A 14,978-nucleotide genomic window follows, 5' to 3' on the forward strand; every position below is an offset into this window, starting at 1 on the left:
TGGATAGTTCTGTTAGGGAAACATTACTAAATACTATGATTTCTTTTGGTTGAACCCTTATTACATAATATTTACAGTATTGAAAAGCAAAAAAAAAAAAAAAAGTAAATAAACTTAATTAAAAGAGATATAAACTATTAAAAATAAATGTGTTAATTAAAATTAATTGCGAGAGAAATTTAAGTTATTAAATTAAAATGAAATTAATTTGCTTAAAATAAATCAAATTAACTCAAATTTAAGAAATTAAATAATTGATACATGATAATTATTGGAGGTTATCTTAAAAAATTATACTATTCACATAGGATAATTATTTTTCCAAAGCCTTTTAATTTTATATATTTATATAAAATTAAAAATAGATGTGATTAATTTAATCAAAATTAGTTGAGAGAGATTTAATCTATTAAGAGTAAATGTAATTCATTTAGTTACAATAAATTCAATTAAGAATTAAAATTAATTGAAAGAGAAATTTAAGTTATTAAATATAAATAAAATAATTTGATCATAATCAAATCAAATTAATTAAATTTAAAATATTAAGTAATGGATATATGAAAATTAATTAAAAATATCTGCATGCCAAAAATTTAGGCTATTCACATAAGACAATTATTTTTTTATCAAAAATTTTTATTTTTATATATTTATGTAAGATATCATATATTTATATATGATATAAAATTTTTTTAATTATAAGATAATATTTTATATTTATGAACAACTCAAAATTTATATATTTAGAGTCATGTAATGTTGAACATAATAATACAAAATATAATACTTGCTTTAAACATAATATAAACTTTAAGCACTTTAACATATAAAATGAAATTAAAATTAAAATATCAAAATAAAAATTCAATAGTTATACTCAAGTAACACAAAAAATAATTAATAATATATATGGAGAGATATATCTTAAAATAAAAAATTAAGTCCGAAGTATAGGAAATATGAAAAAAAAAAGATTAAATAATAAAAAGATATGAGAAAAAAAATCTTAACTCATATATTAGATGCTTGAGGTTAGTTCTTCCAGTCGAGCATCACTAAATATTATTGTTTCTTTAGTTGAATCATAATATTTATAGTATTGAAAAAAGAAAAAAGTAAATAAAATTAATTAAGAGAGATATAAGCTATTAAAAATAAATGTAATTAATTTAATCAAAGTCAAATTAAATTAGGAATTAAAATTAATTGTGAGAGATTTAATATATCAAAAGTAAATATAATTAATTTAATCTGAATCAAATTAATTAAATATTAAAATTAATTGAGAGAGAAATTTAAATTATTAAATTTAAATGTAATTAATTTTGTTAAAATTCAATCAAATTAACTCAAATTGAAGACATTAAGTAAAAGATAAATGATAATTATTCAAAGTTATTTGTTAAAAAATTATATTATTCACCTAGGATAATTTTTTTTTGTCAAAGACTTTAGATTTTATATATTTATATTAATTTTATACATGTACGATTCACTCACAAAAGTATGTCTATATATCAATAAATTTATATATAATATAATTTTTTTTAATTATAAGATAATATTTTATATTTATGAACTCAAAATTTATATATTTAGAGTCAGGTAATGTTGAACATAACAAAATAAAATATAATAGTTACTTTGAACATGATATAAACCTTAAACATTTTAACATATAAAATGAAATTAAAATTAAAATTAAAATATATTAATAAACATTCAGTACCTTATCCTTTAACATCTCTAGAGAGGCCATGTGAGCAATGTAAAAAAATCAATTGAGGGGTAATTGTGAAAACAAAGCTTTTCCAGAAGCTTCTGCAACTGCCTGGGAAAAGCTTCTAGAAAATGTAGATAGGGGAAAAAGCAAGAAAGAAAAAAACGCATCGGAAATGGAGAATAATAGTAGTCCGTTGAAAGAGGTGAGAGAGAGGGAGAGATGATGAGTTACCCCGACCTTCAGGAGATTGAACATTGGCGGCAAACACTGAATCCATTGCCTTTGGAAAAGAATCGAAGACCTTTTGTGGGTTTAGTGAAAGTTTGATGGAGATGAAGACCGACAATGGGTTCCGACGTCGAACCAATCCTTTATCGATTTTGCAGCTTCTGATAAAAAATCTGTAAGTTGAAATTCTAATAACTTCTTATTACTGACAATTTAGTTTCGGTTAATTTATTTTTTTCATTGACTTTATTTTAAGCTGTGAGGATTACCGTTATGAGGTTTTTCATGTTTGCATGTTAGGTATATTAAGAGCAAACTCTTCCAACTATAAAAGCAAAATGAATTTTTTGGGTTTTCTACGATAGTCTATCTGAGATTCAATTCTCATGGGTAATTTTCCTTTCCTCTTTTTTCTTTATTTGCATGTTTAGTATACTCTTTTTATTTTGCTTTGCATGCAACTTATTTGGATTTATTAATTTTCAAAAGTTTTTTGTATTTCTGATTTTCATACTTCATTTTGTACTCAATATTTTGTATAAAAGTTGTTTATCTTGCTGGCAAAAAAAAAAAAAATCGTATAAGTACATACTTGGCATATTTGTATGATGCATTTACCTTTTTCATCATCATAAAATATGTTAAAAGTCATTTTCTTGATTTTTTAAAAGCCATAATAATTTATTGCATTATCTTATGGTACTATCAGTTGTCATCTTTAATATTCTGCTTAAGTTTGAATGTAATATTTCAAGGCACATTTTTCTGTCTATCAGCTTAATGCATCTTCTACCATGCTTATTGTTGGATGTTGTTTTCATATGTAGGAATAGGCATCTCAGCACTATTCAGCACCTTTCCGAGCTCTTGAGTCGTGGGATTGCCCAAGCCATACAGATATTGATGAGAGAACTGATATTTGGTCGTTGGGGTGCACTTTATATGCAATAATGTAAGAACTAATACTTATAAATGCACTTATACAGTGTTTGTTTTCTTTTAATAAACTTTTTTTTTTTTTTTACTTTCTGTACTTTTATCATCATTCATCAAGTTTTTTTGTTAAACAATATAGTAAGCAAAGTGTCTGGGCAAGTCTTGTGGCTGGTTCTCTTTATTGGTTTCCTTCTGGCTTAATCTAAGGAGTAGATTTTAAGTATTTGATATGAAAGTTCTATAATGCTAAAAACAGGGCTATCGTATTTTCATGTAGTTGTCCATTGGCGTCCAAACCAAGGACTCCTCTTGCAATACCAAAAACACACAATAACGACAATAAGAAAATTAGTTAATAGTCACCTGTGTTTTAAGGGCAGGCCATCCAGCCAGCTCTGCAGAAATAAAATGACATCAAGACAGGCCTCTAGATCACCGGTCAACTTGCATACTTTGGGGTTGTAAAAATGTGAGAAAAACAGGCCAAGAGCTCTTATGGTCTCCACCAGACATGCCTCTTCTCATCCTTTTCAACCTTAAAACCAATGCAATTAAGTGAAGCAATCTTCATATGGATCAGAACATTATGATTTAAAGGCTCAAATAAATTTTTATTTTTCTGTTGGAAATGAATCATTCCAATGCACTGTTTAAATTTTCCATGATTTCAACATCATTCCAATGCCCATTGGGAACTGGCTTAATTTGTTGTTGGTAGTGCTGATCTTTGGGCACTTTGCTTTTCTTAAATGTTGTGTGAATCTCAATCTTGTTGTCCTTTTGCAGTGTTGTATATTAAACAAGATGAATTTTCTTCCACCAGGTTTACATTCCAAATATAGTTTAACTTTACAAGCATATTTTATTTGAAAGAGAGTATTGTTATTTTTTTTAGGTGCCATAAGGCAAATAAAATTGACTCCGATGAGGCTGCAGTGACTTCATTGCTACCTTGATTTGGCCTAGGGATCAACAATTCACTATTCAGGCAATACTTGGGAGTGCAAGGTATTTAAAAGTAATATACCAAAAGAAATCATATGTATTTTGACCTTTGCATGATTTATTGATAATTTACTTACGTTGTTATCCAGCAATTTAAAGTGGCATACAAGATCACACACAGTGACCAAAAAGCATCTAATCCTGAAATGAGTGGTCATGGCTTACCTAAACTTTTATGTAAAAAAAAAAAAAATGCATGTTTGCTTTAGTCTTCTTTTGCCAATCTTACTGTGGTTTAAACTGAGCAAAACACTCTGATGTTATTGTTCTATGCACAAATTCATTACTGTTGTTTGTATCAAATTATTGACATGCTTTTTCATGCTGATAGAACTTTCTCTCTAAAAATAAGACGAGATTTAACGGCGGCCAAAGTCACCATTGAGTTGAACCAGCTACATTATATTATTTTTTAGCCTAGTTCAGTGTTCCTCCTTTTCACGTATGTACTATTTGAAATCAAAGCTTCAACACTTAATCATGATTAGTGCAATCTTTGGTTGAAGATTGAATGATGTTTTGCTTTACATGCAATCTTTTGTTTGCACAGATTGTTTCAATAACTCTTCAGGGTAAAACTCTCTTAATTGAGTTTGAGTCAACATTGAGTTTCATAGTGTCTTCCCCAGTAGCATCCATTGCTGGAACTACTCTCCCTGGTTCTAGCAATAATGTAATGATCAGAGAATTGATTGGAAGATAAGGAAACATGTAATTCTCGTGATATTTCACCTCAGTCTTTCATTAAAGCAAATAACAACAGTAACAGCGCTAACACTTCACGTTATAATACTCCATTGAATTCACGTCCAAAGCTCAATCTTTCAATGATGGATTCACAGATCAAAGGAAATTTGAACGGCCTAGGACATCATTTTATCTTGAGTATTAATTTGTTTCGTAATGTTAACTATTTATCTGGAACAGGAGTTCGATTTTTTTGGAACCGTCTTCAGTAATTTGGCATAAACAAATCACAAAAGGACTTATGATAGCTTGAATATGGTGGTGGTCTCCAATTCTTCAGCTTGCCTGCTCCTGACTTAAGGTTCAGAACCACTATTTCTACAATTATTTCTAAATATGCTACTTGGTTATGCATGTGACTGTTCTTCCACGGTTCAATTTTTATTTGATGGTGTTGATCAGATGTTCAATGGTTATTATGATGTTGATATAGGTTAATGAATTTTTTATTAAATGCCATTGTTGTAGTTCTTAGTTAAAATAATTCATGCACATGGATGGATGCATCAAAAGCATAGATTAAACTACAAATTATAGCTTTTTGCCAAGAAAAAGACAGGACAGGATTGTTTGATATAAAATTTGTTAGTGCCAATCCATTGTTCTTGTGTTATAAATTTGTACCTGCAATAGTGCATTTAATCAAATCTTTTCCTAAAGTTGGTCTGAGTTTTATTATGAAACTGTTTACTTTTACTTTCAGAAAGTGTTATAACAATTGAGTGATTTTGTCACTTTTATTGGCATAATTATGTGTTGAACATTAACTTAAATCCCATTTCCCCGCAGGCACGCCTGTGTAAGCTTCCATGGCAAACCTGGAGTCAACATTATTTTACTTCAGTATTACAAATCAACAACATTGAGGGGAATGGCATGATGGAACCCACTGGCCACTGCTTTCTTACGGTAATGTTAGAGCAATTGTTGACAATTGGATACAAACTACAAATTTCAAGAGGTACATCAATCTTTCTCATTTCATGTAACATTTTTTTCATTGGCATTTGTTATTTGCCACTATGCAACATGCAAAAAATAGAGATATAGTTTAGAAAATTACGAGTCATTTCATAATGGGAAAACTGAGTTGTTTCATACCATTTTAATTGTTCAATTCTTTATTTTTTTATTATTATTTTAAATATTCTCACATTTTATAAATTAATTTAATTAAATGTTAATAACATTTCCGAAGTGAAGCTCAGGCATCTTTCTAGTATATATATAAAGGTAGGCTCTAAAATAATAAAAAAAAAGAAGTCATAAAGTATAAAGATAGGCCCTAAAATAAAAAAAATTAAGTCATTTAAGTATAGGAAATATGAAAACAAAACAATTAAATAAAGGAGTATTTGAGAAAATCAATCCCAACTCATATACTAGATACTCGTAGATAGTTCTTCTAGTGGAGTATCACCCAGTATTATTGTTTCTTTTGGTTGAACCTTATTACATAATATTTATAGTGTTGAAAAGCAAAAAAAAAAAAAAGGTAAATAAAATTAATTAATAGAGATATAAGCTATTAAAAATGTGATTAATTTAATAAAAATCAAATTAAATTAAGAATTAAAATTAATTGAGAGAGATTTAATTTGTTAAAATTAAATGTATGAATTAAAATTAATTGAGAGAGAAATTTAAGTTATTAAATATAAATGCAATTAATTTGGTTAAAATTAAATCAAAGTAACTAAAATTAAAGATATTAAGTAATGGATGCATGATAATTATTCTGTAAAAAATTTATACTATCCATATAGGATAATTATTTTTTTACCAAAGATTTTAGCTTTTATACATTTGTGTAAGATTAAAAATAAATGTGATTAATATAATCAAAATCAAATTAAACTAAGAATTAAAATTAATTGAGAGAGATTTAATCTATTAAGAGTAAATATAATTAATTTAGTTAAAATCAAATCAATTAAGAATTAAAATTAATTGAAAGAGACATTTAAGCTGTTAAATATAATTACAATTAATTTGGTTAGAATCAAATCAAATTAAATCAAATTGAAGATATTTAAGTAATGGATACATGGCAATTAATTAAAGATATCTATATGTCAAAAAATTAGACTATCAGCGTAAGACAATTACCTTTTTTTTACCATAAGTTTTGACTTTTGTATATTTATATAAGATTTATAAATTAAAAATTTGCAGCATCTTAAAATTGTAATTATTGTATATTATAAATTTTATATTTTTAAATTAATATTTATTGTAATAAATTTAAAATAATTTGTATATTTTTTACTTTTTTTTAAATTAAATATTTTATATATAATATAATTTTTTATTTTGTTTTATTATGAATTTAATATATTGGATTTATTTTCTAATTCAAAATTTTTTTTACATAATTTATATTATAAAAATCTAAATAAATATATTTAATAATTTAATTATATTTTATTACAAAATAAATAAATATTACTAATATTTTACAAATTATTTTCTTTAAATACTCTTAAAATTTGTGTAACTATTACAATATGCATGATTATTTGTGTTTTTGAATAAAATAATGTTTGATTTTCAGTAATATCAAATATAGTGATATTTAATTCTTAAGAATTAACGATTGTTAATTAAAAAAATGATTTTAAATCACGAGTATTAATATCATCTTAATAATAAAATCGTCTAATGATTACAATACTATGGTGATCTTGTAAAAAATATTAAACACTGCCTTAGGGTTTAATACAAAAATACTTATTATATATATTTTTAATAATTATGATATTTAAATAAATAAAATTCTTATTTTGATACCAAAATTTTTATTCCGTCAAGTCCTTTAATATTTCATATTAACATTATTAAGTTGTTTATGTGACATTAGTGCTCAATAATATCATAACACGTGATATAAATGTTTAATTATTGTCATATCATTTAATTTTCATGTTAGAATTTAAATAAAAAATTTAAAAAAAAATTTAATTCAAAAATTTAAAAAGATAATAAAAAAGAGAAAGACTCGAAAAATGAGAGAAATAGGAAAGAGCGGGAAGGAGAAGGCAGGAAAACTGTTGCCCGTTGGCCTAAGGTCGCATCGGCGGACTTGGCGAATCGATGCCGACCAGGCTCGTTTGAGTCAGACCGACGCTGATCCTTCAGGTTTGGGGCAGACTGACCCCAATTCAACCTTAGACCGATTGGCGACGCTGCCCTTCGCTCTTTCCCCCTTTCCTTCTTACCCATCTTTCTTTTCGATCTTTTCTTTTTTATCTTTTTAAACTTTTTTTGAATTTTTTTAAAAATTAAATTTTATTTTATTTATAATTTTTAATAACATGACAATAGTTGAAATGGTGATTATTATACATTTATAATATGTGACATGATTTTATTAAATATTCATATCATATCAATCATTTAATTAACAGTAACAATTTAAAATATCAAAATACTTAATAGAATAAAAATTAGAGTATCAAAATAAAAATTTTATTTTTTTAAATACTAAATTGGAAAAAAAATACAATAAGCCATTTTACATATTAATCCTAACTTTTAAGGTTACTAGCGTCGTTTGACGAGTTTGTCCTAATTCCTAAATGTGACATGGTAAATGAACTATACTACGTACTTTACAGTTCATGGTATAAATATTGCTGTACGGGTTTGGATTGGAGGGTAGTTTTGGCATTCAGCGAGGTTATTATCGTAATCTAGTTGGCCAGCTGGATCTCAGAGATCAAGTTTCACGACCAGCAAGGGTGTCAAAGGACAGCACTTACGAAGAAAACGAAGGTCATTAGCAATAACAGAAAAGAAAAACTTCCTGACCTCGGTTTTGGCTTTCGTCTGAAAACGCCCTAAGAGTTTTAAAACAGAACCGATTTTAAGTTTTTTTTTATATCTAGCTTTATCCGTTGTGTTAAAAATGTTCTCCAAGAGTTATTTCTGCCTGTTATGTTATGTGCTGGCAAGGCACACTTAGAATATAGAGACTGAAAACCATGTAATATGCCCCAAAAGAACTAACAACTATGGCTGAAACCCTGAAGCAGAGACCATCTATGGACTATCAGCATGCTACGAGATGTATTTCAAAGAAAAGTGCCTTTTACAATGTTAAGGTTTGACTTGAAAATGTGTAATGAATGTATATACTGCAAAATGCTACAACCTCGCGCCGAAGATATTTTTTCAACCTTCAAACCATCTAAAGCCTGACATGATTCATTATCACTTGCCCAGTAAATATATATCAAAAAGAATATTTCTTCTTATGCAGTTTTTTCCCGGCTATCTTTATTTTCAGTTTTAGGAGTGCTAGCTTCAGCACTGGCTGTGGCTGGGGAAGAATCCATAAGACTGGCAGCGATTGCGGCCTTTAAGTCCTCATCTTCCATATCTGAAAGCATTTGTATATCAGTCTCATCCAATGAGTGCAATCGCTCAGGTTGCTGTTGAGCCAAATTGTTTCTTTGAGGAGGAGCCCCAGTTAAGTTGCATGATTTAGTTATCCTCTCAGCATCCTCAGGGGACAGCCACTGCCCATAACCATTAGAAGCTTCAGAGGAAGAAATGGAGCACTCTTTTGGAAAGTTTCCCCTCACCAGGAAAATGCTCCAGCCAGATCCTTTTAATGAGTCCAGATAGGCTGAGAGATAAAACTTTGAGAAGTGCTGTGGGGCTGCATAAAGACTGTCGAAATTATACCATTCTCCATTTACTTTCCTGATACAAAACCAATGGTCATGCAGATGACAAATGAATGCATTTTCCAACTCAGGGTCAATTTGGGCAGGCTCAGCAATTGGGCAGTCAAGGGGAATAACTTGCAAGTCCCAGACTTCTAAAGCCTTTTGCAAAACCTATGAACAAGAGTTTTCAGCATAGATATCATCAGGACAATACTATAAATGTTACAAGCGTGTCATCTTAAAAATTAGATCAGACGTACACATTGCACTTTTTAGAACAACCAACATGACACATAAGGACTGCTTTCAACACTAAATAGTGGAAGAAGACTATCTGTGCATGCGTGTGTATGTGTGTGTGTGTGTGAGAGAGAGAGAGAGAGAAAAGGAAGGCATAAGTGACAACCATAGAATACCTTAACTGAGTTTAACGGAGTTCTATGTGCCAAATCATGCCATCCCACATGTAAGAATATTGAAACCATAATCCTGTTTGGGCATGCATGAATGGCCACTGAAACATCATGATTTTATAAAGGAAAATACAAGGCAAAAATTATGCTAAGTTGCTAACTAGTACAATAAAGTCAGCAATGGTCTACCTCACATGCCTACCCTCCCGAAATTGAAAGAAGCCAATAGCATTCTTAGATTTAACCATGCTAATTCTATTTTCAAGATACCTATGAATGGCTCCTAAGTCCTAAGACTTCATATATTCACATATTAGGAAGCATGTTTAAGACCTATGGAGCTGCAAAGTTTTGACAGTATCAACTGAATTCTTTTACTTTATCTCATAGGAGATATACAAGACATATGGTATTTACATGTAAAAACCAACCGTAGATGCCAATGACCAACTAAGATTGAAGATATCATAGAGGGAAATTACCATAAAGAAATTTCAAGATGAATGCCTTATCCTACATTACTTCTTGATAATTGCCCCAACCACACCATTGTTATGACAATAGGATTCTTATGTGCCAAAAATAATCTACGTCAAGATTCTCATGCATTTCACTGTGAAAAAGAAAGTCTTTTCCTTTAGATTATACCCCAAAGTATGCTAATTTTTTTTTTCTGGATAAGCGTATTTAAGCATTTGGATATTGAATATCTTGCTGTCTATCACTCAATGTCTTATCCCCAGTTTACACGCATGCACACACCCTCTTTTGGGAGTTGACATGTTGCTATCTACGTCAACTACAAAGAACACTAGAATGAAAGCGTTTTGCAGGAGTAAGCTTCCTTATATGGAAAAGCCAGACTTGCGAGGCTAATATTTTGATTAGCAGTTGCACCATTTATATCCGCATAATAAATGCATTCTATAATGAACGAACTGAAGATGAAAATACGTCTTGCCTATACATATAGATTTTCCAGTATTTCACAACATGAATTGTACTCTCTCCACTTATGCGCGTTTAAGGCAGGTTGGCTAATACGATATGATCCAAAACCAACTGGATCACGCATATTAACACAATTAACTCAGTCTGCAATGAATGCAATGAAGACACAGATGAATTCCAAGTGAAACAGATAGTAGTATAGTACCATATAAATTGTAACATGATTCCCATTTCTTTGGGTGCTTTGTTTAACTAACTGGACTCAAGTAGAAAATTAAGACAAAATTAGCTACTTCAATACATCAAAAACACATAGGCAGTTCGGGTTTTAACTTATCCAAACAATCATAATTTCCAAGTCAATAAAAGTAAAATCTCAATACCATAGCAACTGTATGGAACTAAATCACAAGCAAACTGATCGAAACATTCAAAGTATCCATGTCTTAATCTAACAATTCTGTCGCCAAACTGCTAATCCTAATCACTCAAACTCCAAAGAACTAAACGTTCAACTCTAATTGTTATTATTTGACAAAAAGCTCATCTTTTTAAATCTTAGACATAAAAAACATGAAAAGGGTAAAGCCCCAAATTTCCATTTCTTTTCTTATTTGATCTTTCAACATTATCAGCAACTACGAGCTTTAATATTTTCAACAAAAGAACCAACTGGTACACTTAATTCTCGATTTATTCTTACCTACCATCCAATCTTGGCAACAAGAGCAAAGTAAAGAGAAAAAGAGAAAAAAGGAACCTGGATACTAAAATCGCCGCCAAGGGAGACATTGTGGGATTCCTCGGAGAGGAAATCGCCAGCGGAGGCGGCGGCAGCAGTGCCTTCGAGCATCATTTGGCGCTCCTTGGTGTCAAGATCTGAGGCTAACGCCGCGAAATCCAATTCGGAGAAGAAAGGTCCTTGTAACACCGTGTTGACGCAATGGACAGCGCATAGCTTCGACTCTTGTACCTCGTGGTACAACATGCCTCCATTGCTCGCTCCTTCCATCGCCCCAACCCAGTCAATTATATTAAATAAAATATTTGTCCTCTTATATTTTTTAATTATACCTAAAGGCTAAAGCTTTTTCGTCTGCAATGGAAGGAGGATGAAGATGCTGACGAAAGAAAGAAAATATGGGGAATTAGTTTTTCTTTTTTAAATGTTTCTCTTCTTGTATTAATTTATTCGAGGGATTTAGGTAATCTTTAACGATTTAACGCATGATTGACGAAAAATGAAATAAATAAAAGATATAAAAATAATAAAATTTTAAATTTTAATAAAATTTATAAATTTTTTAATAAAATTAAAAATACATATTTAATATTTATATATAAATAACAATATATAATTTTATATAAAATATAATGTAAATATATAAATTATTAATATTTTATATAATACGAAACCATAAATTACCTTATATTTGACTTAAAAATTATCTGTGAAACTCAGCACTTGCAAAAGAACTATTCCCACGTGCAAAAGAACTTCTGTCGTTTTGAAAAAAAAAAAAAATTGGTGGTAGTACAAATCAATAATCAAGAACTTACATTAAAAGTTAGCTAAATCGATACTGTAGCATTTTCCAATTACGATGGCTTAATTTAGGTTATGTAGTCTTAATTATATTGGATTCAATTGACACATGGTCAAATTCTTTTAATATTCAATAATCAATATTTAATGACATTTACGGATAATTTTTTAATATTTTATTTAATAATAGTAATAATTTTATTTTTATTTATAGTTAGAATTATATATTACAATTCACTAAACTGCTATTTTTAAATGATACTTAGCAACAATTTTTATCATAAAGTGTGTTTAATTTTTGATGCTTTATTAGGTGTATTTGTGAATTGTAATTTGTAATTAATTATATTGGTTTTAGTTTAAAGTTTTTCGGTTGGTGTTTATACTGAGTGAAGTTTGTTGGTCAAATTGTTAGACATAAGGATGTCGAGTGCAGGTAGGTTTTTATTATCTCGAATTTGACCTGATTTATACTTATAATATTTGAATTCAATTTAATCTAATTTTTAAAATTATTTTATATTTAAATTTGACTTAATTCGATATTATATAAAATCGTACTCAATTAGATTTTATTCAAAATTAATAAAATATTATTTTTAATATAAATATAAATTTAAATAAATATAAATATATAAATTAAAAATTAAAAATAATTTTTTATAAATATATATCATATTAGGTCAGACCGGATCGGATCATATTTATCTAAAATTTGACCTTTATCCTATCTCAAATTTTTTTATTGTTACTTGATTCGACCTGAAATCTGATTTAAAAAAAAAATTCAATTTTAAGTAATCGAATCGAGTTAAATCCCTCCGGTTACTTTAAATTTTATAAGTATAATTTTTATAATGTTTTTTTAGTAAATGAGGTAAGATGGGTATTAAATTTTTTAGTTTGTTGTAATGGAATTTGATTTTTTTTTTTTAGGAGTTTTATATTGCATATTTTCTTCAAGTTTGATAATAATTGTTCAATTAAAAAATTATTTCATTACAAGGTTTTTTGAGTCTTAGGTTTTATATACGTAATTTTTATGTTGATTTTATAATAAATTACTGTTAGATGGATATTAAGATTTATATTTATTTTAAAAATTTGAAAATTAATATTTTTTATAAAATTACTAATAATTTATAAATTAAAAAACTATTGTTTTGATAAATCGTTGAAAAGTTAAAATGGTTAATTAGTAATATAGTTTAATGTATGTGGAAATTTTTTAATTTTAAATATTGAATTAAAAAAATTATAATAATTCAATGATAAAAAAAATTAAATTAAATGATGTCATGACTTATGAATTAGCTTATAATGATTATTAAGTTTATGTTCTATTATTTTTACATAACTCTAGATATGAAGGATGAATCAAATATAGTTTAAATAAAGTTTGATATCCCATTATTATTTTATTTTTATATAAACTTACAAAAATTCTTTTTGTACCTACTAAGATAAAAAATGCATTTAGATCTTAAATATCAATTCATGAGAATCATATTATAATATTTAATTTTATCATTCTATAATTTATTGATATAAAAAATTGAGCTCATGCGAAATGGATTTTGATATTAACTTTGATATTCACATTCATATTTTAAAGACTAGGAAGTTTATTTATTTTTCATGTTTATTTTTTTCTTGCAACTAAAAACAATATATTTCTTTCCCCTTTTACATGCAGTAACACAAGTTTTTCATAAATTCCACTTACAGAATTGCATGTTTGAAACTGAATCTTTAAACATATTTGACATTTAGCTTCTTTCTATTTCTTATGATTGATGCTTTTACCTTTTTTATATTATTCTAAAAATATTTTTACTGTGATATTTTATTTCATAATTCTCACATTTTTGTAAACAATTGATTAAGAAATTTTATATAATACATTGTCAGTATATAAATTTTATACACTGTCAATGAAATAAATTATATAATTATATTAATTAACAAATATCAACCCTTAAAATAGATATATAAAAAATTAATATCTTTTAAAAAAAACTTATCATTAATAAGATGGTATCAATTAATTCACTTCTGATTAAATATTTGTAAATACATAGAATCGTGTCAAGTAATATTGAATGAATAAGATTTGTTCTCACGGAGATTGTAAGTAGAGAGAGCTAAGTACCAAAATTGAACCTTTTAACTATATTTAGCAAATCGAAAATTAAAGTAATTACTAAACTAATATGCAAAACCAAAATAAACAAACTAAATCAAAATTAAATAACTTAAATGTAATGCAGTATTGTTTAAGTAAACTAATGCAATAGCTATAATTCAAGTGCATAATAATTTTTAAAAGTGTTAAAATAGAAAATTAAACCTAAATTATATAAAAAAAATTAAACAATGCAGAAAAATTAATGCAATTGCTAAAATAGTGAATACGAATTAACTATAGTGCAAAACAATAAAATTGAACAACCCTAAATTAATTCTAAGATATGTAGTAGCTAAAACAAGAATTAATACAATAATATTAAACCTAAAACAATGAACTAAAAATTATTGAAACTATCAAAGAACTATAATGCAAGAAACTTAATTTAAACCGAAACTATTAAAGAACAGTAAATTGCAATTCTAAAACAACTTAGATTAAAACTGAAATTCAAACAAAACTTAAAATGCATGAACACAAATTAAAAGAGCTTGAATAGAAATTAAAACAAACTTGAAATTAAATTGTAAGAAAGTAAAAGTGCAAGAATCAAAACTATTTAAAG

The 14,978-nt window shown here is 27.4% G+C and overlaps 1 protein-coding gene and 1 long non-coding RNA gene across 4 annotated transcripts; one reads left to right on the plus strand and one right to left on the minus strand.

The window, feature by feature from the left end:
* The first annotated feature begins 1,779 nt into the window (after nucleotides 1-1,779).
* Nucleotides 1,780-8,750, plus strand: LOC111312020 (uncharacterized). 3 transcript variants are annotated; one of them, XR_016342888.1, is made up of 7 exons: nucleotides 1,780-2,129; nucleotides 2,255-2,344; nucleotides 2,782-2,906; nucleotides 3,786-3,908; nucleotides 4,823-4,943; nucleotides 5,432-5,603; nucleotides 8,260-8,750. It is a non-coding gene; the product is annotated as an uncharacterized LOC111312020 (long non-coding RNA). The 3 variants fall into 3 exon arrangements; XR_016342886.1 differs by having other exon boundaries at nucleotides 3,786-3,898; XR_016342887.1 differs by lacking the exon at nucleotides 2,255-2,344 and having other exon boundaries at nucleotides 3,786-3,898.
* On the minus strand, nucleotides 8,687-11,859 carry LOC111312019 (ataxin-3 homolog). Its single transcript, XM_022911925.2, has 2 exons — nucleotides 11,440-11,859; nucleotides 8,687-9,486 (listed from the first exon to the last, which is right to left on the minus strand). Exons 1-2 carry the CDS (start codon nucleotides 11,689-11,691, stop codon nucleotides 8,896-8,898), a joined length of 843 nt encoding a protein of 280 aa, XP_022767660.2. The 5' UTR covers nucleotides 11,692-11,859; the 3' UTR covers nucleotides 8,687-8,895.
* Nucleotides 11,860-14,978: the final 3,119 nt, after the last annotated feature.

The sequence above is a fragment of the Durio zibethinus genome, chromosome 1 (genome assembly GCF_047325235.1).
Source record: "Durio zibethinus cultivar Kanyao isolate XHJ-2024 chromosome 1, ASM4732523v1, whole genome shotgun sequence".
NCBI lineage: Eukaryota > Viridiplantae > Streptophyta > Magnoliopsida > Malvales > Malvaceae > Durio > Durio zibethinus.